Below are 25,939 nucleotides of genomic sequence, written 5' to 3' on the forward strand. Positions count from 1 at the left end.
CTCTCTCTCTCTCTCTCTCTCTGGGTAACTCAATTTTTTTTTTTTTGGCTGATGCAGCATAAGCCTCAGGCTTCCTTGCACCATATGGCTAATAATAATCTCCTTCGTGACTTGGTTACAGACCAGCTTATATCTATCATAGGCTTCCATGTCACCCATTAATTTATATGTACCCCATGCATTTTTCTTCTCTGCCATATGTTTCATTAGTTCATCTGACATCCATTTAGGCCTAAACCTTGAACAATATTTCTTAGTTGGTATGTAAAGTCTAGTAGCTTCCAAGATAAATTCTTTGAATGCTTCCCATTTTTTAAATTTGCTGTTGGTAACATCATCAGTTGGTCCCACCATATAGAATTTAAATACTGTCTCAGACCACCATAGTCGCCTTTACGAAAGCAAAAACCCTGATGGTAGTTACCGCAGAGTAAATCCCACTTCAGCACACTGTGATCACTGCCACCTAGTGGTTCCTTTATCTGCAGAAGTTAATGCATGAAGAATCACTACTGATAATCAGATCAAGAGTATTACTCCCTCTAGTTGCCTCACAAATATGCTGATGAAGAAAACAATCATCCAATAAATCCACAAAAACCTTGCTCGTGTGTGAGTGACCAACCCACAAATTCCAGTCAATATCTGGGAAATTAAAATCCCCCATTATAAGACATTCTGATTTACTGGCCCACTCTTTCCCTGTACAGTTTCTTATTATCATTAGGCCTATAATGCTCCTACTCTCAATTTTGATCTCCCAATGCTTATGTCACACCAAGCTGACTCGACACTGCACTGTCCAGCAATGTCGACTGGATTCACTTCCTTGGACTTTGTGTTTCTTAACAAATAGCATAACCCCTCTTCCCTTTCTATCCTTCCTGTACACCTTATACTCACCAAATTCCAGTTCTGCATTCCTTATATCTGTGACACCACGTCTCTGATATCCCAACAATATCTGCCGTTGATGTTTTGAGCAATAACTCAAATTCACCAAATTTATTTACAAAACTCCTAGCACTGGTGTACACGCAAGTATACATGCACCTGTTCCTATTCTTAGCTACCCTAACACAACCCATGTGTTTACTTGTACCACAATGACTCCCAGCAGTCTCTGAAATACCCTTCATCTTGTTTTCCAGGCTGCTGCTCATTCCAAATAGAAGCAATGCAAGAATCACTTTCACCTCTGCCAGTGACTACTATTAATCTATTAGTCCTTGTATCCCCCCCCCCAAGCTAGCAGTTTTCCGACCCACCTAACACTGCCTCGATAGTATCAGCAAATATTCTTGCACCCTTTCTATTTAAGTGTCCATCCCTGTAGAAGCAGTCTCACCTGTTAACAAGTACAGACCAAGCTGAAAAAAAATTCTACCCCTTGAGCCTTGCACAATATTTCTAGGGCCAAATTGATCGACAAGGCTCTCATCATATACTCCCTCCTATAGTGTCTAGGCAGAATTGCAGACACTTTCAAATTCAACCCTAATTCATGGCTTTTTTTTTCCAACAGTGACCTGTACTTTAAGTAATTCCGCCAGTCTCCTGCTCTTAATATCATTAGTGCCAACATGTACAACAATATCACCTTTTGTGCCCTTAAAAGATGATATTTGCTCTTCAACGTCATCACCCTTTGCCCCTGGCAGACATACCCTGGTCCTGTTCCACCTATCCTTTTTACATACCATGTTCACCGTTACCCTGATAATAGTCACCAACAACTACTAGTTCCTGTGAAACTAGCTCATTCTGCTTTGGGGTTGCCGCTGTGTTGCGTGATGATCAAGTGCAAGCTCGGGCATTAATATGGACAGCTGAGAGCTTGATGGGCCCCTCAATTTAGATCCTTTGAAGGCATCCACCTTGTCCTTCAAGCTCTCATATAGGCCCATAATAACACTGAGTTGTCCCCTGATTTCCTCACACTTCTTAATGATACAAATGAAGGCATATCGGCTTAATGTCTAAGTTTGCAAATAATACAAAGGTTAGCACAGTGGTTAATGACAGTAATCAAGGTATGTCTGCAACATTACCTTGAAAAATTAGGCAGATGGGCTGAGAAGCGATAATACAAGATTAACATTGACAAATGCAAGGTTGCTATATAGGTAGCCTCAATCTCAGAATAATACACAACTGTGTTGTACCACATAAGTACAACTCCCAGGCAGTAGGTTATGGTATCTCATCTCCAAAGTGAAAACACCCATTCCCACCTTACTACAGAGTGGGCTAATCTACCACATTTCTTGCCATGACTGTAGTAGCTGCTACGTTGTGGAAACTGGCAGAAGACGCGACAAACATATTTCAGAACACGAAAGAGCCATTCACTTAGCGGACATGGAACACTTGGCCATTTCTGCGCACTTCTGGTCAACCCGACACGACATTAACCCACGCTGTGATGTCATCAGACACCACGCCCGGTTGGAATCACTGTACATCACGTGCTGTAATACTTCTGTCAACAGAAACAGAGGATGGAACCATTAGCTCAAATGAAGAATTTGGTCCAAGCACTGTTTTCTCATGTGAATGCTGGAAAATTGACTTAAAATAGATATTCATATGGCTAGGAATAAACTATCATACACAGGAGTAGAAGCAACTAAATGGCAAAGTTTTAATAAAATTAAATCTTTTTCTGTAACATTACATAGCATGGCATTAGGAAAAAGATATTAATGCTATAACACAAATGCTTGTGCTGCCATCTACTAGGAGTAAACGAAAGAGTGACTGTTCCTTGAGAAGCACTACAGTCAGTCAAGGTCAGTAGAAATTGTTCTTCCCTTTCAGAATGTAGTGCGAGCCAAAATGCACATCTCTCTAGTGTCTGTATTGTGGACGGACAATGGAACAAAAAGCAAACATCGGGTGTTTGACTGGGCAAAATTGCCATGGAAATGTTTCAGACAATGAAGCAAGTGTATAAAGAGAATATTCTGTATAATGCATGTGTGTTCAAAGTGGCATAAACATTTCACCCTCTGGAAGACGAAGAACATCTAGGCCCAGCAAAAATGGTTTGAACACCAGAGCCGATTGAAAAGGTGTGGGAAATCATTAAGAATGACTGATGTGTAATGCTCTGAATGCTTTCAGATCTGTGGTTAATAAAGAAACCATCTGACAAGTAAGAACCCAAGATTTGAAGAAAAGGAAGGTCTGTATGCAGTTTGATCCACATTCGTAAAAAGATGATCAATGACAGATGTGAGTTGAACGCTGCAGAGAACTCACTGAGGCTGCTGAAAGCAAACCCAACTGATCGTTATGGGTGGCGAGATGTGTCATTTTCAAATGAAGTGGAGCGAAAGTTGCAAACTCTTCCAAAGCCAAAAAAGTTCAAGAAAGGTCAAAAATCAAAACCATGCTAAGCTCATCACTTTCTATGACAGCAAGGGAATTGTACAGAAAGAGTTCATACACAATGACCAAAGTTTTACTACTGCCTACTATCTAGATGTTTTGAAATGATTGTTGCAGAGAATCCATTGTGTGCAGCCTCAGTATGGAGAAGACTAGTTGGTTCCTCTTGCACAACAATGCACCAAGCTATAAGGATCTCATTTTTCATGAGTTTTTGGCTAGCAAAAAAAAAAAAAAAAATCTGCATTCTATTGCACCCACTGTATTCACCAGACTTCCTGTCTGGTGACAGGATCTGATATCAGACAGATAACTGTCAAACTGCTTTTTGTTCCCGAAGCTCATGGTGCCACTGAAAGGCTGTTATTTTCATGATACTGACACCATTCAAAGAGCTGTGATGAGAACAATGAGTAGTATACCTGTCATGGCCTTCCACCAGTTGTTCTAGTTTCTTCATGATCATTGCATGCAGTGTGCAGATGCAGGAGCAAGTTACTTTGAATAAACCAGAATCAGTTTACTCCTGGGAGCATTATTTTTTTTCTAGCATCAGTCTCGTTTTCCAATTGCCGCACTGTGTATATAGCACATTACATTAAAAATATATTTAAAATAACTCACCTTTTTAATCTTTTCTGATGGCTCCACATGAAAGGTATCAACCATAGTCTGACCAGTATCACATGACAAAGAACTGTCTGAAGAATATGATACTGATCCAGCATTAACTGAGGTTTCCTTCATTTTTGATTTTATCGTAGGAACATATCTACGTTTTCTAGGTCTTCCAGGCCCTCTTCTCACTTGTGCCTTTTCATTTTCACTAATAAAAGGAAAAATCACAAAAGTAATTTTAGTTATAATGAATGAAGATAAATGATATTTTGAGAAAAGGGCATTATCGGGAGACTTATTGCAATACAATAAATAACACACTTATATGACGTGTGATTTCACTTTTAAGTATCTGCCTTTTATATTCCATGTGATTTGTTATTTAAGTAAAGTTTATTAACTGATTGAAAACTGAAGTTGTACTGGAAGTGGGTAATTTTAATAAATGGAGACTTCAGAACTGAAAACACACGTGTATGTGCACGCGCATGCATAGAGATTTATCCACAATAGTTTCATTTCTGTCTAAGACCTGATTTTTGATTTAAAGTAAATTAGAGGTTTATGAACATCGGCAAGCTTAATAAAGAGAGAAGAGAAGCGAGAGGTATTATTAATGGGAATCAATCTTCAAGGACTATTATTATTAGGGAAATTCCTCAAGATTCAGTGCTGGGCCCTTTGTTTTCAATATGTATTAAAAATATTAAAGAAGACATTCCTAGTTTAATATCAAATTTTGCAATGTTGGCAGGATAGTTAATGACAGAAATCAGGGTACAATGCAGCAACAAGACCTGGACAAATTAACCAGATGGGCTGAGAAGTAGTAATTGAGATTTAAGGTTGAATATGCAAGAGATAATTCTGTGATAACAACATAAGGGGAACAGTACTCATAGTACTGTTTCCCTTATGGATACATGGATAGTATCGCATTCAAGGTTGGTTGATTAGGGGTGTTATTGCACATCTAAGGCTATAAATTTTATTTGACCTGGTATCAAATATAAATATATGCATACAATTTGCATAGTATTCTATATGAAATTATATAAATTAATAACTGTAAAAACTTGAATATGTTTGACATATTATTATTATTATCATTAGCCATATGGTGCAAGGAAGCCTGAGGCTTTTGCTGAACCAGCCAAACACACACACACACACACACACACACACACACACACACACACACACACACACACACACACACACACACACACACACAGTGTCTCAAAATTACACGTCAAAACTTCAGGAATGAGTTGCTCATATGTAGACAATAAAAATATTTTATATCAACATAGTTCCAGAAATGCTTGGTTCCCGAGTTATTAATCGGAATGTCTTATCTCCTGCAGGTGATTTCCTTCATCACAAGGTACTGACAGAATCTGGTGGTTTTCCATTCCAACCATGTACTCAAATCAGGAGCAAGCAGATATGCACTTTATGTACAGTTTGGCAGATGGCAATGCTCTGGAGGCTTGTCGTTTGTACCACAAAAGGTTCCCAGAACAAAGATGTACAGACAGGAAAACACTTGAAGGTGCCCATCACCATGAACATGGGACCTTTACACATCATGCTGCCGACAGAGGACGACCAAGATCTATGAATCCTGAAGTAGAGGAGGAGATTTTGGATGTTGTACATGCCACTCCTGGAATCAGCGCACGCAGAATAGCAATGCAACTGGCTGTTCAACGTTCAACTATTTGGAGAGTGTTGCGAGAACACTAACTGATGTGGAAACTCTCCACAATTGAATTGTGGCAGGTTGTGAGACACTACGAAACATGCCAGGAAATTGGCATTGTCTTTGCAAGTCCATGAGACGTCGATGTGAGACCTGTATTCGGGCAGAACAATTACTTATATTACTATAAGTGAACAGTTAAGTGTCATAGACAGACCTTCAAAACTCGGAAACCAAGCATTTCCGGAACTATGTTATATCAACAATAAAATATTTTTATTGTCTACATATGAGGAACTCATTCCTAAAGTTATGCTGTGTATTTCTGAGACATCCTGCATATATATATATATATATATATATTTCTGAGTTACCCGGAGAGAGAGAGAGAGAGAGAGAGAGAGAGAGAGAGAGAGAGAGAGAGAGAGAGAGAGCAAGCCCATATCATAATAATGATATGGGCTTGCACACCCAGGACCCTGGGTGTGCAAGCCCATACTCACCAGATGTGTGGCTGAGTCTATAAGACTCAGTCAGATGTGTAAAACATACACAGTATTGGTTGTTCATTGGTTGCTAGTGGTTGTTTGTTTATTTGGATTTTAACGATGCAGCCATATCAAGTCCACAATGCACCAAACACTTATTTTTCCCCCCTCCCTTAACTTGAAATATTAAAAAAAAAAGGTATAACATGTTAAATCAAATCAATAAATAAATGTATAATAAACATTATATAACAATATATAATAAAAACAATAAATTTATCCTTTTTAAAGACCTAAAAACATCAGACACATTATCATCAACATCATTAAATCTAAGTGTATATGGCTCAGACAGATATTTCAAAGCTTTAAAGCATGGCAGTCACCAATAAAAAAGACAATGAGTAAATGTTGAATAGTTAAAAGGGTTCCACAATACTTACATGAAGGGGGGGGGGGATCAATAACCCTTAACAAAAAAGGAGTATGTGAAGTGGCTATGCCCAATACAAAGTCAGGCCAGAATAATCTTTACACATCTTGCATTGACTAGAGAACCAAACTACAAATTAAATACAACTGTATTTAATTTAATACAGTTTATTTCTTTCTTATGTATGCCAGAATGCTTGCCACTGTGTGCAACAAAGGCAACATATGATTGGAATATAGTCAGCATATGGAACTAAAATACTCTGGTGTTGTTGACTCAGAGACTGGCAATTTTGTCTGCATTACTGACCAAATTATTTCCTTTAATTCCAATATGGATTGCTTGTTGGTGGTGTTGATTCTTCAGCATATAACGAAATAATAATGGGTGTGTTATTTTCTTGGTCCGCTTCTTGTTTCATTTGAGAGAGAAGTGTCTGCACACTATTAAGATGTTAGGGGAAGGCTGAAATGTCATTTATGTTCCAGTTGCTTCTGATCTCTTTACTGCCATTGCAGCTGAAGATGTTCTCATTGTTGGAGGGGATAAAGGTATCTGCTTTTTTAGCTTTTTTGGTATGTGATCTTACATTCACTTTTATATTTCTAAATTTGCTTCACTCTTCCATATACTGCAGTCTGTGGGAAAAGAAGGGTAGTCTCTTTTGCAGTTTGGGGATCATGGAGATTGTGAATTGCATTCGTTATTAGACTGTTCTATTAAGTGGTACAAAAGTTATTCCTTCATACTGTTTGGGAATGACCATAGTTCTGACACTTGAAGCATCTTATTGGGCTGGGGATATATGGCTTCGCCTGGCAGTTCGGGTATCCTGCTTTCACTTTGTAGTGTCAGAGTGTTAAAAGTAAGTATTATAGTGTGGGATGGAGTCAGTTCTTCCCTCCTTTTTAAATAAGGATTCTTTTGACTTGTATGACTGAAATGCAAGTTTTCTAATTCTTGTACAATTTTTTCTTCAGAGATGTTTAGGAGGTCCCTTTCCACAATGGCTCCTTCTGATATATTTAAAGTGGCATGTGGAGTGACTTTAATGGGAATCCCAACAAAAGCTGTGCTTTTTTAGAAGTAACTCAATGTTAGCAATTTTTTTGTTTCTACAAGCAGGTCACATAATTTCAAATGGCAGACCATTTTTGATGGACCAGCTATGTACTAGACATGTTTGTAAGACAAAGGGAGAAAGTTTACTAACTTTTGATCCATTAAAGAGTGGAAAATCAGGATATGTGTAGAGAAGGTTTGGTTCACATCTGTCTTTTGTCTCTTAGCAGTAGAATAGGATCATCTTGCTGCCAATGACTTTATGTTTGCTCCATAGATCCAGGTGAAACCTGGTTTGTCAAATCCACCGTTGTTGCTTTTCACCCTGAAAGGATTATGTTTTTCTTTTTGGGTTTTCAGCCCCACCACAGGGAGGCAGGATCAAGTTCCACATAGTGATGAAGTGACTGAAGAAGTTGGTAAGCTATTAAACAAAAGAAAGTGGCTTTCATTCTTTTAAATCATGAAGTAACTTTCTTTACTGCAGAGTTAGAATGTATTGCAATATGTATAGATATACACCCTTAAAACTTCAAACAGAACAAAAGAATATATACAAGATATAACTGATTAATCACTTTTGGAACACTAGTATCACTAACAGCTTGGCAGTCAGAGCAAGAAACTGTTGATTTTTTTCTAAAATTCAACAGTTTCAGAGTTGGCAGAGTTACATATGACACTAATGACAGTACACTGCTGCAAAAGGATCTAGAAAAGTTGAGCAGATGGGCTGAGAGGTGGCAAACGAAGTTTAACATTGGCAAATGTAAAGTACTACATATGGGAAGCAGTAATCCCAGAGTAACGCATCAACTCTGTGGTACTACACTGACAGTGGTAGAGAATGAAAAGGACCTGGGGGTAACTGTGCAGGTAGATATGTAGTTTTCTGAGCAGTGCAGACGGTCTGCAAAAGTAGCTCATAGTGTCTTGTCAATGATATACAGGAATTTTTATAGCAGGGATAAGGAGGTGATTATTCCCTTGTATAAGGCAATGGTTAGGCCACACCTTGAGTACTGTACACAGGTCTGGAGGCCTCATTTTAAGAAGGATATAGAGCTGTTGGAACGAGTACAGAAAAGGGCAACAAGATTAGTGAATGGAACAAAGGGTTGCTCTTACGAAGAAAGGCTTAAGTTTTGCAAATTACAGTGTCTGGAGACTAGGCACCTGCGAGGTGATCTGATTGAGGTGTATAAAGCCTTGAATGGTTTGAGCATGCTCAATGTGGATGGGATTCTTCCTCTTGCTCGGAATAATCACCTGAGAGGGCATAAATTCAAATTGAGGAAAGACGGTTGTAGGATAGATGTGCGGAAGTTTGCCTTTGGCCAGTGGGTGGTTGATTGGTGGAACAAACTTCCATCTGTCATTGTAGAAGTTGATAGCTTAAATAGATTCAAGGCAGAACTTGACAAACATTTGGAGCGAGTGGATGGGTGGATTTTTGGCTGATGCTATATAAGCTTGCTTTCTTGCATCATGTGCCTTTGCTAATGCTAAAGATCCTAAAAGTTAATTTATGAAAATTTAAGCAACAATATTTAGAAGATTCAACTCATGACAATAACAACCCATCAGCACTGTATCGATCAAGTTTGTACAAACATTCTTCATAGCAAAATATGCAGAATCAGCAGGTGAAAAATAGATTTCAGTTAAAGAAAGGGAGTGGTGGATATAGATGTATCAGTACTTAATTTAAATACAGTGTATGCTGCTTATTGTGATCACAGGTAATGTTATTATTTGACAGAGAAATCCTAATCAGACATATACCAATACATAAAAAAAACTGCTTACTTTGGTGCAAAGCTTTGGTTTTTGTTATTACTTTTTTTGCCTCATTCTGGTTTATGCACATGCAGTAGAAGTGATTACATAACATCCCAATTTGTTTTTTTAGTTACTGCTTTTGCTTGGTACAGTCTGTAAGGCTGTTGGTGTCATTATGCCATAAAGAAAGTACTGTATTGGTACCCCTACCAACTGACTGTTTTACAGTACAGCATTAACACTTTTCTAATTCTTGATTTTAATATATTTTTTATTTTTTTTTAATAGTTTATATAGATTTCCAGAAACATTATGACAGTTTCATTTTTACTGATGACTTTCTCAAAGAAATAGTGGATAATCAAAGTATTTTTACATTGCTTGATTTTAATGTTTTCTTTCTGTTCGATTTCACCATTTTCAATATACATTTCCACGCTGCATGAATAAACAATGCTGAACAGCTGCATCCTTGTTTCATTGGTAATCATTATCAATTAAGCTGTGTATCAAAGTGATCAAAATAAGCAGCATACAAGGCCTTGAATGGGTTGAGCACGCTGAATTCTGATGGGATCCTTCCACTTGTTCAGATTACGAACCTAAGGGGGCATAAATTCAAATTAAGAAAAGACAGATGTAGAATAGATGTGCGGGAATTTGCCTTTAGCCAGCGGGTGGTTAGTTGCTGGAACAAACTTCCATCTGTCGTTGTGGAAGTTGATAGGTTGAATAAATTTAAGGAGGAACTGGACAGGCATTTGGAGGGAATGCTGTTATTTTTTTTTATTTTGGCTGATGCTGCATAAGCTCATACACTTGCTTTCTTGCATCACATTTCACTACTACTACTACAACATTGTATGTAAAAATATATATGAGTACAATAAAAATATGTGATATATAAACATAATTTAGACGCTAAACAAAAATAAAAACTTACTCTTTTTCCTTCTTTGGTTGCAATTTTGCAAGTTCTCGCTGTTTCTCTTTATACTTCCTTTGTAGTTCTGCTAAACGCATTCTCATTTCAAGTTCAGCAGGATCCATTAATTCTGTTGAAGTGCCTAGTCTGAAAGGACTGCCAATGGAATGCGTGGGTGAATTTAATTTACTTGATATGAACTTTGCAGAGTTTTCAGTATCTCTTTTTGAATTAGGATAATTGCTACTATAATTTGAACTGTGCTTATAATCTTCACTGTGATTATCTAGCAGGTTTTTATCTTTGTGTGTGCTATCTGAGTGTGAATTCATGGTTTCTTGGAGAAATCTTTGTTCAGCAAGGGCACACAACAATCCCAGACCATCTGTACAAGAAGAGTCAATAGCAGGAAAGAGAGCTGTACAAGAATCTGTAGTTTTTGATAAATTTTCTGTAATGAGATGCTTTTCTTCTAAATTTTCTGTTGAACAGTTTTTTTCGACATTAACAAAACTAGTCACTTGACTGCCTTTTATGCACGTATATTTCCGTCCACTTAATATTTTAGAATGCATATCAGTGGATTCTACATATGGTACTTCTTGTTCTTGAGAAGCAAATGCTTCTATGCTATCTACAAGCAGATTTAAACCATGGTGATCAATAAAGTCCATAACTGGTTTACTTTCTGCTGGTAAAATAGGAGCATTTTCCTCTTCGTTAGGCTCTCCATCTTCAGAAGAATTAGATTTCCTGTGTGTCTCATTAACATGGGCTTCCAGGCATTTCTTATGGTTTATACCAGAAATAATTTCTAAGCCCTTAGTGGAATGATCACTATCTTCTTTTACCTTTTCTTTTCTTGACTCTGGTAATACACCTTTTGTCTCTATGCTAGATACTAAAATTTCTTTACCTTTTTCATCAAAGTCATTTTCATCTGAAGTTAAATGTGCATCCATATCAACCTGAGTTGCTGTGGTAATACCCAAACTACCACTTGTTAATTTAACGTGAGTTAATTCTTGTTTGCTTATACTGTCACTGCAGTCACTTTCATCTTCATCTTCAGGTACTTCACTCGAAACCTGAAATGTCTGCTCTACTTCTGTTGGTAATAAAGATGGTGATGGGCTAACAGAATTCAGAGGTGATGTGCCTTGTGATCTTTTTCCAGATTCTGTTTGAATGGATGTGGCATGACAATGGCTAAGGTGTACAACAGTAGAAGTATCATAAAAATATGAGAGAGATGGAGCAGCTGTATGAGAAACAAATGGAAATGATTGATTAGAAACTACTGGAATTTCAGTCAACAGTGAAGGGTTTCTGTTCTCAACAGATGGATCTTCATCATCATTTGGTTCCTGTTTTATTTGTTGATCAAGAACATGCCCTTTTTGTTGATTTTCTATCTTAGAATCTCCTAATACACTGCTGTTTATATGCTTACTGTCCATGTTAGCCTTGGCACTGTTGTTCTGAAAAAAAAAAAAAAAAAAAAATTTAGTAATGTGCAAATATGCATTGATATTTTCACTAATAATAATGATATGTACAAATTAGCATAGATTTTAAATTCTTTAAATATGTCAATAACTACATAAAAGCTAGATAATTTTATTAGCTACATCATGGCTTTTCCAGGTATCATATAATCAACCATATCAAAACTTTTATATTATTTATAATGCAGTTAAAATACCATTTGCTTGCATTGATTTTAAAGTAATGACTGTTACACAAATTAATACCAATTAAAATTTTTGCTTATCATCAACAGAATCTGGTTAACAAAAACTTATCTTTCAAATCATTCAACTCATTCAAACCCATTCAAAACCTTCAATAAGCTTCAAATATAAAGCATTAGATCTGGGTTAAGGTTAATAAAATCATCTCATCTGTGGTTAAGATGAAAACAGGTGGAGTCAAAAAAAAAGATTTTTAAAGCCTTCCATATTTTAAAGCACAATTTCACTTAACAGATGAATCCATCTACTGTAGTTGAAGATGAACATAAAAAAGGCATGTGGGGTGGATGGGATCTATCCAATCATATTAAGAGAGGCAGCAGAAGAGGTAAGTAAACCTTTCACCATAATTATGACAACCTCCTTTGATTCAGGGCAGTTCCCTATAAACTGGAGATGTGGGAATGTATCCCCAATTCATAACGGGGATAAAATGTGACATGACTACTTAGAGACCCGTTAGTTAACATCTGTTCCAAGGAAAATAATGGAGTCACTTGTTAAAGAAGTAATGCAGTATCTGGACAGGAATGCAATTATACTGCAGTCACAACATGGATTTATTAAGGGGTGGTCTTGACTAACCAAACTGATAGGTTACTATGATGAAGTGACCAAGGACCTGGATGTAAAACATAATTTTGATATCATATACTTGGATTTCAGGAAGGCTTTTGATTCTGTTGTACGTAAAGGTCTGCAGTATAAACTGGAGCAATGTGGCATTAAGGGCAAGTTACTGCTATGGATAAAGGGATGGTTAAGTTGAAGAAGACAGAGTGGTTATTAATGGTCACTGCTCTGTGGACTAATGTTTTCAGTGGAATTTATTAATGATATTGATGATGGTATAGCAGGCTTAATGTTGATTGCAGATGATGCAAAGGTTGGCAGAGTGGTTAACAACAGTAATCAGTGTGAGCTACTACTACAACAAGATCTAGGGAAATTGGGTCAATGGGCTGAGAAATGGCAGTTGAAGAAATGACATTGACAAATACAAGGTACTGCATATGGGCAGCAGTAATCCCAGAGTAATTTATCAACTGTGTGGTTCTACACTCAGGGAAGTGGAAAATGAAGAAGACCTGAGAGTAACTCTGCAGTCAATATAAAATTCTCTGAGCAGTGCAGACATACTGCCAGAACAGCTCAAGGACTTTTGTTAATGATATAAAGAAACTAGCAGGGATAAGGAGGCGATTATCCCTTTGTACAAGGCATGTATTGTATACAAGCCTCCAGGCCTGTATACTATATAAACTGTATATTTAGGAAAGATGTAGATCTGCTGGAACGAGTGAAGAGTAGGGCAGATTGGTGAATGGAACAAAAAGGTGCCCTATCTAGAAAGGCTTCAGTTATGCAAACTGCAGCTTCTCGAGACTATGCACACGTGGGATGATGTGAGGGAGGTGTTTAAGGCCTTTAATGGTTTGAGTAAGATAAACGGGACTATCATTTTTCCTCTTGCTGAGACTACACACATGAGGGTGCATAAACTTAAGTTGAGGAAGGATGGTTGTAGGATAGAGTGGAAGTTTGCCTTTAGCCAACAGGTAGTTGATTGTTAGAACAGGCTTTCATCTGTTGTTGTGGAAGTGGATGGTTTGAATAAATTCAAAGAAGAATTAGACAAATTCTTGGAAGGTATGGATGGAAGAAGTGTGAGTAGTTTTTTTTTTTTCTGACTGATGCTATATAAGCTTGCTTTCTTTCATCATTTGCCACTATTACTTTACACTACTACTATACATGTTACAAGTGGGCAGAGTATATGACCTTGCTTTATCAATTTAATTTTTTTTTAAACTCAATACAATTTGCTTTTACCTGCGATTCTTCTGCCCTATTTGAGGTTCCTTGAATTTTTTCACATTCAATTACCTAAAAAAGATAAAATATTAGTTCTTATTTATAAGTGTTTACTTAAATAATATTTATTACTTAATTATTCTAAAAATACTTTCCAGAATAATATTATTCTTGAATATTAGAACTGTTGGATTAACAGATTTTTACTATAAATAATAATAGATAAATAGAGATCATTTATTACCTGCTAAACATTCAGTTCAATTTCTTAATTTTTCAGTGGATTATATATATATATACACACACATATATATGTATGTTTACATGCAAACAATGCATATGTTAAAAGAAGGGATGAAGCATCTTTCAAACTCATCTTTTCAAACTCATCATCTTCGTCCCCAATCTGTACTTCGAAAATGGTTGTTGTTGTTATTTGGTTTTTAGGAGCATTAGCAACTAAGGCCATATTGCTCCGGTGCGGTGGTCATTCCCTGACCTTTCCGCATCCTCCGTATTTGGTGGTGACGGGCTCGAACCCCGGTCTAATCAAGAAGCGTGTGCTACGCACTGCTGCTCCTTCCCACCTGGCTTCGAAAATGGAGAGACACCAACCGTGATGAGATAAGAAAACTTCTAATTATTCTCATTATCATCTCTCATTTAGCAAAAAAGGCAACTATGTTGATCTAATAATGACATGTATGGCAATAAACTCATTCAAAATACCATGATGCATGTTGTTGTTGTTGTTTGGTTTTTTAGGAACATTAGCAACTAAGGCCATATTGCTCCGGGGATATGTGGTGGTTATTCCCTGACCTTTCCGCATCCTCCGTATTTGGTGGTCACTGGCTCGAACCCCAGTCTAATCAAGAAGCGTGTGCTATGCACTGCTGCTCCTGCCCACCTGGCTACAGAGGCACCAACCATGATGCATGACAAAACAATCAAATTTGATTGTTTATTGAAATTTTTGTATTTTTCAAATAAAGAAACCCCAAATCAGGACAGACTCTTCAAATTTAAAAATACTGTAAACCTTATTTGTTTTCAGCAAACTATCTCTGGGTGAAAGTATTGTTATTGATGAGAGCATGGTCCTTGGAGAGGCAGATTGGAATTCTGCCAATACCTTCCAGTAAAGGCTCATAAGTATGGAGTAAAGCTCTATAAAATTTGCACTCTGAAAGTTTCACCTATAATCTAATGCTGGAAAAAATACTCCAAATGCTCCTGATAACGATCACGGACACACTTATAACATCTGTATGGACTTACTAGGAGGACTTTTGGATGAAGGGAGGACATTGTACATAGACAATTACTACACAAATGAAAAGTTGTGCAAAAACATTTTGAATTACATGTGCAGTAAGATCCCCCCCCCCCAGTATCCATGGGGGATACATTCCAAGACCTACCGTGGATGGCTGAAACTGCGGATATAAGCGAACATATATAACCTGCTGACCCCATATATAACGTGATTTTCTTGTACATACAAACGTATAATAAAGTTTAATTGGTAAATTAAACACACAATAAGACATTACCAACATTAAATACGGTAATAATAAAGTACAACTGACTCTCAATTAATTTACCAGGATTGGTAAATTAATCGAGACCTTCAAGACCAAATGTTTAGTTTGATTTAGTGCATCGCATAGATTGTTGTGTTCCGCTGCACCACAAAAGAACAAATTTTGTTTCATTATTTATGTCAGGGATATCGGAATTTTTTTTTTTTTTTTATAGCAACCATTTTTTTTTTTTTTTGTTTAGAAATCGCGAAAATGATGGGCAAATGCAAGAGTTGTGCTTTCGAATTAAACAAAAACTTCAAATTATTGAAAAGTTTGAAAATGGTGCATCTGTTAAATCTCTAAAGGGAAGCATTGTAATGGACATGTGAGTAGTACGTGTTAAGTTTTTTAATTTTTTTTCCGTGGTTAACCAAATCAGCAGATATGGGGGCACAACTGTATCTGTGGCACTCTGAAAAGTAACAGGAAAGGGAACCCAAAGGACATTTGTAAACGAAAGCTAAAGAAAGGAGAAATCTATGGAGAGCAAAACCAAGATGGAATTTGAGTGGTAAAATGGATTGACAAGCATCCTATTCTGATGATTAGGTTGCTTTCAGTTCAGCCACAAAGCTGAACTGAAAGCAACAGAAACCAAAACAGAGAGGGAGAAGACATATTGAAACCTCCAGCTGTTATAACTTACAACAAAGCTAAAAAGGGGTCAATGTCTTGGACCAAATGTCATCTTATTATACTACCCTCAGAAAAAGTATCAAATAGTACCAAAAAAAGTTTTCTTCGAAGCAGCTCTTAGCACATGAATACTTGGGTAATATATAGTAACTTCAATGACAACAATAAGAAATTGGATATGCTACAGCTTCAACAAAAAATTATAAGAGGATTGTTTGACACTGAAAATGAAAATATAGAGGCTCAAGATGATGCTGAAATTGAAGAAAACTGACCACCCGCAAGGAAGAGACCAAGAAGTGGTAGTACCATAGCTCATCATAAATGGGAAAATATTAAGGTACAGCAAGAATGAGGAGGAAGAGATATACTTTATGTTACAAAAAAATTCCAAAATGAACGAGGTGTCAAGGAAGCTAGGGATAAAGCTAAGAGTTTGCATTTTGTGAAGATTGTCCAGGAAAGCAGACTATGTGCCTACAGCATTTCATAGAAAAACATAAGTAATAACTATTAGTTTTGAGCTACTTACTAAGACTTATTTTATTGATTAGTTTTGACCTCATTATTTAGAACACAACTGTATTTGTTTCAAAAATAAAATTTTTTACATCTTGATTTCATTAACTTATAATCATCGATATTTATAGACTATTGCATCACCAGTGGTAAACTGAACAACTTGTACCTGTGCTAAAGCCATATACCCAATATTGAGGGTCTATGCTATTAAATGAAAGATTTTTAGCTATATAGAAAGTGAATTGACAAGTGTACCACTGGTGGTCAACAATGGCCACAGTCAAAATGTATTATGTTTTTTTTTTTTTTTTTTTTGATTTGGTAGTTGTTGGCGCATCGGCTTCTGTGGCCATATTGCACCTCCCAAGGTTTTTGCAGTACTTTGATCCAAGCCCGAGGCGGGAATCGAACCCGCGACCTTTGGGTTGCCGGGCAGGTACTTTACCCACTCGGCTAGCCCGGTCGGCTAAATGTATTATGTACTACCAGTGTACCACATCTTTGACAACGTGTTAAACTTGCTTCCCTAACAATAGCTACTCACTCATTTGAAATGTTTCTGCCCTCAAGAAACCTTGCTAATATGATCTGTTGTGGAAACAAACTAGAACTCTTGAGGTAGGTGCAAGCATTACTTTGATCACTATTATCAGATAAATGTGTATCCATATTACCCTTGTCCCCCTAAACTAGCAGTTTCCCTGAACCTTTAAGGTAACCTCAATGATAATGGCAAAAAAACTCTTGCATCACCTTTATTTAAATGTATCTTGTCTCTACAAAACAGATTTCTTCTAACTAGAAGTGTGGGGCCAAGCTGAGTCACAATCTGTCTTAGTATGCCTAACTCCTGCATAACTTTATTGCAAACTACTCCGTACTTGGGATGCGTGAAAATTCTTGGTCTCCACTTTGAAATTCTGTTGGGTGTCGATGTAATAACAACTGTAGCTTCTGTGGGGTGTTGGTGTGGGTGTGTGTGCACACACTCGCATGCATACACTTTCAGGTTCTCTAAAGCAGTCATTTCTTTTATTAAAGGTGTTATAGCATGTAAGAAATGGTTAACGAGTCTCCAGCATAGAAATCATAGAGGAAAGGACAGTAATGAAAGCACAGGGACTAGCAAAAGACCACATACCAGTCAAGAAATCAATCTAGATATCCTGACTGATTTCATCATCAAATTCAATAAAGATGTCTCTCCCCACCACCAAAGATGACAATATTATGCTGAGAAACTATTTGAAATCAGCTCCACAAAGGACCGCTCAAGATCAGAAAGACGATCAACACAAGCAGTCCAATTTTCAATTTAAGTATATCTGTGATACATAAAAAAAAAAAAAAAAACCGCTTTGAAAATAGTCACAGGAACTTGGAACTCCCGTATCTTCAATGAAAGATCACATGAAAAATAATTTTGGCTTGAAAGCACATATTGCCTTGCAATATGTGCTTTCAAGCCAAATCAATATTGCAATTATGAATGAATTAAATCATTAAGTGAGTAATTGTTTTCAATGATTTGTTTGTCCATTGCAAACAATAAATACATTTGTTTTTGCTGGGGAGAGGGTGCGATTTTCTGACCCTTACAAAATTCTGAATACTCTGATAATTCATACTTATTTTTGTGCATCTTTCTTCACTGCAACTAAGTAGTCAGTTCTTTTTGATATCCCTTCTGAATTATACTTTGAATCATACCTCCTTAGTACTTACCTCCTGAAGGTGAGTACTAAGATCATAAGATTTGCTAAGAATCTTAGTAGATAATCAACAGTACTTCAAGCTTTCAGCTGTAAAATTAGTCAATATTCAGCATTTGTAATTGTTAAAATTACAAGCTGAAGCAAAACTGGTAGCTAATATTGCTGAATTGCTGCAACCAATCCAGCAATACAACTTAACATTTTGGCTTAATGCCAGTGACAATCACTCTGTGGAGATTATAGGATCAAAGTTACTGTATTATCTAATAAAAATAATGAATCACCCATTCCCATATCCCACTCCCATTCTAGCAAGACTTTTGTGGATTTATTGGAGAATTGTTTTCAACAGCAACATGATTCAGGAGCAACCAGAGGGAGTAATACCCTTCATCTCATTATCAGCAGTGATTATTTAAGCATTAAGAATTTGCAGATAAAGGAACCACTAGGTGGCAGTGACCACAGTGTACTGATGTGGGAGTTACTTAAAGATGTAACACTACCATCAAGGATAAAGAATTTTTGTTTTCATAAAGATGACAATAGTGGTTTCACAGAGTTTTTAAATTCTATACAGTGGGATGACTGACGATGTTGCCAACGGCGAATTCTAAATGGGAAGCTTTCAGGGACTTAATCTACTAGGCTTTTTATACCAACTAAGAAATACTGTTCAAGGTTCAGGCCTAAATGGATGTCAGGTGAATTAATGAGGCTCTTTTTTTTTTTTTGTTGTTATTTGGTGCATCGGCTTCTGTGGCCATACTGCACCTACCAAGGTTTTTGCATTTTCTACTCTGATCCAAGCCCAAGGCAAGATTTGAACCTGCGATCTTTGGGTTGCCAGGCAGGCACTTTACCCACCCGACTAGCAAGGGTCGTGACAGAGAAGAAAAATGCATGGGATGCAATATAAATTATCAGGTGACTCAGAAGCCTATGGCAGATATAAGCTATATCTGCCATAGGCTTCTGAGTAATCAAGTCACAAAGGAGGGTGGGCAGGCAAAGGCAGATTACGAGGAATCTTTGGCAAAGGACGCAAAGAAAAACAGCAAAGAGTTCTTTACTTATGTAAAGTCTAAAAGGAAGGGGATGAATCAGATTGGCCCACTTAACATGGATGGTTCGACTATTGATGATGCTGCTAAAGTAGCTGATAAACTGAACAAGTATTTTGCATCTATATTCACACATGAGGAATTATTCAAGGAGGGAAATGCCAGAAGTTTATCAAACTCTAACAGGGAGGTTAATGATTTTGTAATAACTGAGAGCAAAGTGGAGGATAAATTGTTGAAGTTCAACAAAAAAGGCACCTTGGGCAGATAGAATCTATCCAGTTATAATGAAGGAAGCAGCAAGGGAAGTAAGCAAATCCTTAGCCATAATTATGAGAGCATCCTTAGAGTCAGGGGAGGTCCCCATGGACTGGAGATGTGCAAATGTGTCCCCAATTCAGAAAGGGGGTTCAAAGGGCTGGTTAAAGAGGCGATACAGGATCACACAGACAAGACTGCAGTTATAGTTCAGACACAGCATGGGTTTGTTAAGACTTGTCTGACCAATTTGATTGGATACTACAATGTGGTCACAAAGGAACTGGATGCAAAAAATAATTTTGATATCATATACTTGGATTTCACGAAAGCTTTTGATGCTGTTCCACATGGAAGATTGCTGTACAAATTGGAGTGATATAGCATTAAGGGCAAGTTACTGCAATGGATAAAGGGATGGTTGAGTGGGAGATGGCAGAAAGGGGTAATAAATGAACTAATGTTAATGCTAATAACATTAGTCTACTGCTCTATGTGGAATAATGTTATTAGCGGAGTCCCCAAGGGTTTGGTGCTGGGCCCATCGTTGTTTTTTGTATTTATCAATGATATCGATGAAAGCATATCAGGCTTAATGTCCAAGTTGGTAGATAATATGAAGATTGGCAGGGTTGTTAATGACAGTAAAGACAGTATGACTTTACTGTCATTAACAACCTCATTTCATTTTTTCTTTCCTAATTCTTGTGACTGATTCACTGACCATTCTTGTCTATTTGCTTTACTGTGACTTGAAATTTATGTTCTCATTCAAAAGTATTGTCTTCCCCATCTTATGATGTCTATCTATTCTGTATACATTGTACGTACTACCCTCAAATTTTTCATCCATTATATCACAGTGCAGTGAGACCAGTTTTCTGACATTCCTTAAATTGTGTCATCATTGGATGACTAGACAAGTGTCTTCCTTTCCATAACATTGCAAGGTATTCAAGATATCCTGCATACCTTGCAACAGTATGCAGACCAAGCAACTGAGCCTTTCCTACTCAAATTTCAGTTGGAAATACAATTAGTTTTAACACTCTCTGGATAACTCTCCATTTTTTTTTTCATAGCAATTACACTTGTAGTATATCAGAAATGATGTAATAATAACCTCATTTTCGTGATTCCACTTAGCAATAAACTGATGATAATAATATTCCAAATGGAGACTGATAACATGTATAAAAGATGCAGAGAAACTCAACAGATACTTTTTAATAAACAGTATTTCCTCAAAGGGCAGATGACCACACATCAAAGTAGCAAAACAATGATGGTTCAGTGATGACCTATCATTGTGTTACCATGAATATTAACACTGACTATCCTGTAAAATTAAAGTATAAGCAATACTGTACTTATTGCCATTATTACAACTACAGTAAAAACAATAGCACAGTCATAATACTGGCTATACTGCAATGATTATAACTTTATGTTACTACTTTGTGGCAATTTTTTTTTTTTTTTTTTGGTAGTTGTTGGCGCATAGGCTTCTTTGGCCATAATGCACCCCCAAGGTTTTTGCAGTACTTTGATCCAAGCCCGAGGCGGGAATCGAACCCGCAACCTTTGGGTTGCCAGGCAGGGGCACTTTACCCACCCGGCTAGCCCGGTCGGCTCTTTGTGGCAATAGGCAGCACATCTTGTGTTTCTAAACCATCATAAAAATGTTTTGGAACCCCAAAAGCATCAAGTACCAATGGCTTCATTGTTAATGGAACAAGTATTTTATCACATTCACTCTGATCTGCTTAATTCTTGCCTAAATTTATTTAAAGTACCTACTTCCACAACACCAAAGTAGTTTGCTCCACCAGCCAATTACTTTCTTGTAGAAAACAAATTTTCATACATCTATCCTGCAACCATCTTTTTCTATTTAAATTTTAAATGTTTGTTTGTTTTGTTATTTAGGAGCATTAGCAACTAAGGCCATATTGCTCCAATTTTAAAGGTCCACTTACATGTATTGTCGAACAAAGAGTAAGGAAGCATCAACATTTAGTTTACACAACTTATTCAGCCTTAAACACTTCAAGTAGGTCTCTCATTTTTGCCCAGCTTTCAGGTGTTACAATTTTTGCAGAACTAAAGTCTTTCTTAGTAAGAGTACCTTTTGTGTTTCTAACTAATCTTATTTCTCCTCTCTGCATCCATTGAAACAGGTCCACATCCTTCCTAAGAAAAGTTATTTTATTCTTCAGTTCTAAATTGTTTGCTTAGCTCAAAAATCTAAATATGCAATCCTAATGTTGGTTTTGTGCAGTATAATTATATAAAATTATTGCAATGCATATGTATAACTAATTTATATTTATGATAAATGAAACATAATATATCCATAACCATATCATTTTATTTTCCAATTTCCTACTCATGCATCCAGATCTATACATAGTCCTCAAGATGCAGCCAAACTATTGCCTTATACTACAGAATAATCCTCTCCTTGTCCCAGCTGGAAAAAATTCCCACATATCATTGAGAGAACCCCATGATCTGCACTAGCAGCTTGTCTGTCTGCACTGCTCAGAGAACTTCATCTAAGACTACACAATTACCCCTAAGCTTTTTCAGTCTCCACTACCTTAGGTGTGGTAACACCCAATTATTCTGGGATTCCTACTGATCATACATAGTACCTTGAATTTATCAATGTTAAATCTCACTTGCCACTTCTCAGATCATCTATCTAATTTTCCTAGGTCTTCTTGCAGTAGCATACCTCAATTTCTGACATTAACCATCCTGCAAACCTTTGTATCATTTACAAACAGACATTAAGATTGAAATGCCTTAATCAATATTTAAAACAAAGGATTAATCAGTAAACCCTGAGGGATTCCACAAGTAACATTAGTCCAAGAAGAGCAGTGCCCAATAAACTAGATTATTTTATTTGTACCAACACGTTGGAGAAAATACTGGGGATGAAAATATTCTTGACCTCATCATTACTCATGAGTTAGGTGACATCACAGAGCTTAAAATACAGGAACCGCTGGTAGGTTAGTGATCACACAGTTGTCCGTTGGAAGATAAAAAAAGATGCTGCAGTAGTTAAAGGTAAAGGCGTGGGTTTTAATTTCAGAAAATGGGATTTTGACAGTTTAAGGCAGCGTTTCCCAAACTTTTTTTAGTCACAGAACACTTCATCTCACAATATATTTACGGAACACTTACAAAACACAAGTTTAGCAGGAGCCAAAAAACTGTTTGCTAATATTTTATTACATACGAGATGCACTGTGCATCAGGAGTATCTTTATTTCCAACACAAGTAAAGCCGAAATTCAAATAACTGTCATCATACTTTCGTTTTGGTCTTTTATTAGTTGGTTCCCGTTTTTTCACTTCGGATTTTTGGGGAAAAAGTTCAGCCTCACTTTGAAGTGAGACAATATTTTGTTCGTTTTCATCGACCACATCTGCAATACTTGAAGTACTTTTGCTTATCATTTTAAAGTTTGTTTTTAAAACCAAAAATCCATGGTCATATATTTTAATAATAATATTTCAAAATACTGACAATTATCAAAAAAAATTTATACAAGGAAGTGAGTTTAGTTATGATATCAGTTAGCTTCCTCTTCTCCCCCTCAACCCCTGTACTCCAGAATAAATCAAATACAAATGGCATATTAGATCACTACATTGCTACTATTTCGTAGATGTCATTACCTCTACGCATACTTCTCTATGCAAAAGCCCACCAAAATAAAGTGTTCCACGGTCTATTTGATTATTAGTCTATGCCAGTATATTAATAAACAAAAAAAATTATGTTAAAAATTATAATGATACAAAAGTAGTGTACGCTACAAATATGCAAAATTTATTTATTTATTATTTTTTTAATTATGAATTACAATTTTTCACAGAACACTAGTATTCTGTGGAACACAGTTTGAGAAATGCTGATTTAAGGCATTATGTGGCATCTATTAATTGGGGGATTGCAGAGTGACGGAAAATACACGAATTATGGAATACCTTTAAAGCGAAAATCACAAACCATGAACACACACACACATGCATGCACACCATTAAGAAAATATTGCAGGAGGAGGATCTTAAAATGGATGAATGCAGAGCTGGCCAGTCAAACAGAGCAGAAAAAGATAGCATGGAACAGTTATATAGTGATGAATAATACTGAAGTCTACAACAGCTACAAGTTGATAGCTGTTGTAGACTGTTGTAGAAAAAGTGAATCAGACAGCTGATTCACTTTTTCCAAAAAAGTGAAAAAGCGAATCAGATTGGACCCTTGTGCAAAGATGTGGGAAAGTCTTAGACAAACCAGCTGATATTGCAGATGAATTTAAGAAGTACTTTGCATCTGTTTTTATTACAGAAAGACCCTTCATGCTGAGAAGAGGCTGTGTAAGTGAGGCTAAGTCATATGAAATTAATGATTTCAAAATTACAGATAACTGTTTATTAGAGAAACTTTCGAGAATAAAGTGATGTAAGGCTCCTGGAGTTGATGGCACATACCCAGTAATTTTGAGGGAGGCCACCAGGGAGTGCATTGAACTATTGAATGTTAATGAGGGCATCACTGGACTTGGGAGAGATTCCTTTGGATTGGAGAAGTATCCCCATATCACCAATACATAAAGGTGGTTCTAAGAGCAAAGTCAGTAACTACAGACCAGTTAATCTGATTTTGGTGGTATGGAAAATCTTAGAGGCAATGATTAAGAGTGCAAGGCAGAGACATTTAGATAGATATGGCATTCTGAATAAATATAACATGGCTTTAAGTGGAAATTATGTTTAACTAACTTAGTAGGCTTTTTTGACACAGGTACTCATGAGCTGGATATAGGGAACAATTGGCATAGTTTATTTGGATTTTAGCAAGGCATTTGACTCAGTTCCTCATGAAAGGTTACTGTATAAGGTGGAATGTGAGATTATTGAAAAATTTCTAAAATGATTGCTGGGTGGTGTAGGGCAGAAGGCAGAGGGTTGTGATTAATGGATAATTTTCAGATTGGTGTAAAGTCAGAAGTGAGGTCCCCTGGATCGGTTCTTGGACCATTGTTGTTTCTTATTTTCATAAACGATATCAACAGTGGGTATAAATATTGGTAGAGTAGTTTAGTTAATAATCGGTACCAAGCAGCACTCTTTCAGAAAGAGTTAAACAGGCTGCAAGAATGGTCAGAAAAGTGGCAGCTATGTTTTATTGCAGCAAAATGCAAGGTGGAATTGTCACTGTTACAGAAAATTCCAGTACTTGGGAGCATAAATTCAAATTACAGGGAAGGAGGTTTAGACTAGATTGTAGGAAGTTTTCTTTTAGCCAGCAAGTTTTGATTGCTGGAACAGGTTGCATTTGCAGGTAGTTGAGGATAACAGTTTGAATAAATTCAAAGGTCAACTAGACAGTTACTTATGTGAGGAGGGAAGCAAATAATTTGTATCTTCTTGCTGGAATCTAGGGAAACGAGAAAGCCAATCAAGCAGCTAAAAATTCACTCAACCCCATGTCTCCACTTGCCTTAGTTCCTTATATGGACTGCAAACCCATAACACAGGCACATATTGACCAATGGGCATCAGTATGGCAGCAACAAATTCATAATAAGCTCTTCTAAATAAAGAAAATGAAACAATACTGGAAATTTAGTTCATGGCTAAACAGATGAAAAGAGGTTGTCCTTGCAAGGACATGCATTGGGCATACCCATCTCACTCTTCTTCATTTGTTGACAGGTGAGGATCCTTCTCACTGTCCTGCCCTACTTACAGCAAAACAATCTCCTTGACTATCTTTACAATCAAGCTGCTTGATTGGCATTTTTTTAAAATATGTTCTAACCCAGAATAATTCATTAGAGATGAATCATATTCTCAATGATGAAGCAAATCTATCCAACCTATTTAATTTATACAAATTCATTTATACAAACTTTTCTTAAACATGACCAAAAAAAAATCTCATGTACATAATTACAGTGACAGGCACAATTATGGAAATGAGACCCCCCATTAAAACCAAAACTCCCATTAAAAACCAACCAAACTGTTCACACATGTTGGTAGTTTCATACTATAGGTTGACATTTTTGTTTATCTGTACCAAATTATCAGCTGTCTTGAAAAACTGATTCCACTGCTGAGTTAAAAACCAACTTTCCATAATTTTGTGCA

The 25,939-nt window shown here is 36.7% G+C and overlaps 1 protein-coding gene across 3 annotated transcripts in view; it reads right to left on the reverse strand.

Moving 5' to 3' along the window:
• Window positions 1-25,939, reverse strand: part of LOC150083015 (uncharacterized) — a 487,383-nt gene that overhangs the window by 245,306 nt on the left and 216,138 nt on the right. For all 3 annotated transcript variants that reach the window (XM_090377743.1, XM_090377741.1, XM_090377742.1), the window contains exons 12-14: window positions 13,994-14,047; window positions 10,425-11,887; window positions 4,018-4,219 (exon numbers count right to left, since the gene is read on the reverse strand). In XM_090377743.1, coding sequence (XP_090233869.1) covers window positions 4,018-4,219; window positions 10,425-11,887; window positions 13,994-14,047 — 1,719 coding nt within the window. The remainder of the gene's footprint in view (window positions 1-4,017; window positions 4,220-10,424; window positions 11,888-13,993; window positions 14,048-25,939) is intronic.

The sequence above is a fragment of the Mastigoproctus giganteus genome, chromosome 7 (genome assembly GCF_048544385.1).
Source record: "Mastigoproctus giganteus isolate SK-2022 chromosome 7, ASM4854438v1, whole genome shotgun sequence".
Classification (NCBI taxonomy): Eukaryota; Metazoa; Arthropoda; class Arachnida; order Uropygi; family Thelyphonidae; genus Mastigoproctus; species Mastigoproctus giganteus.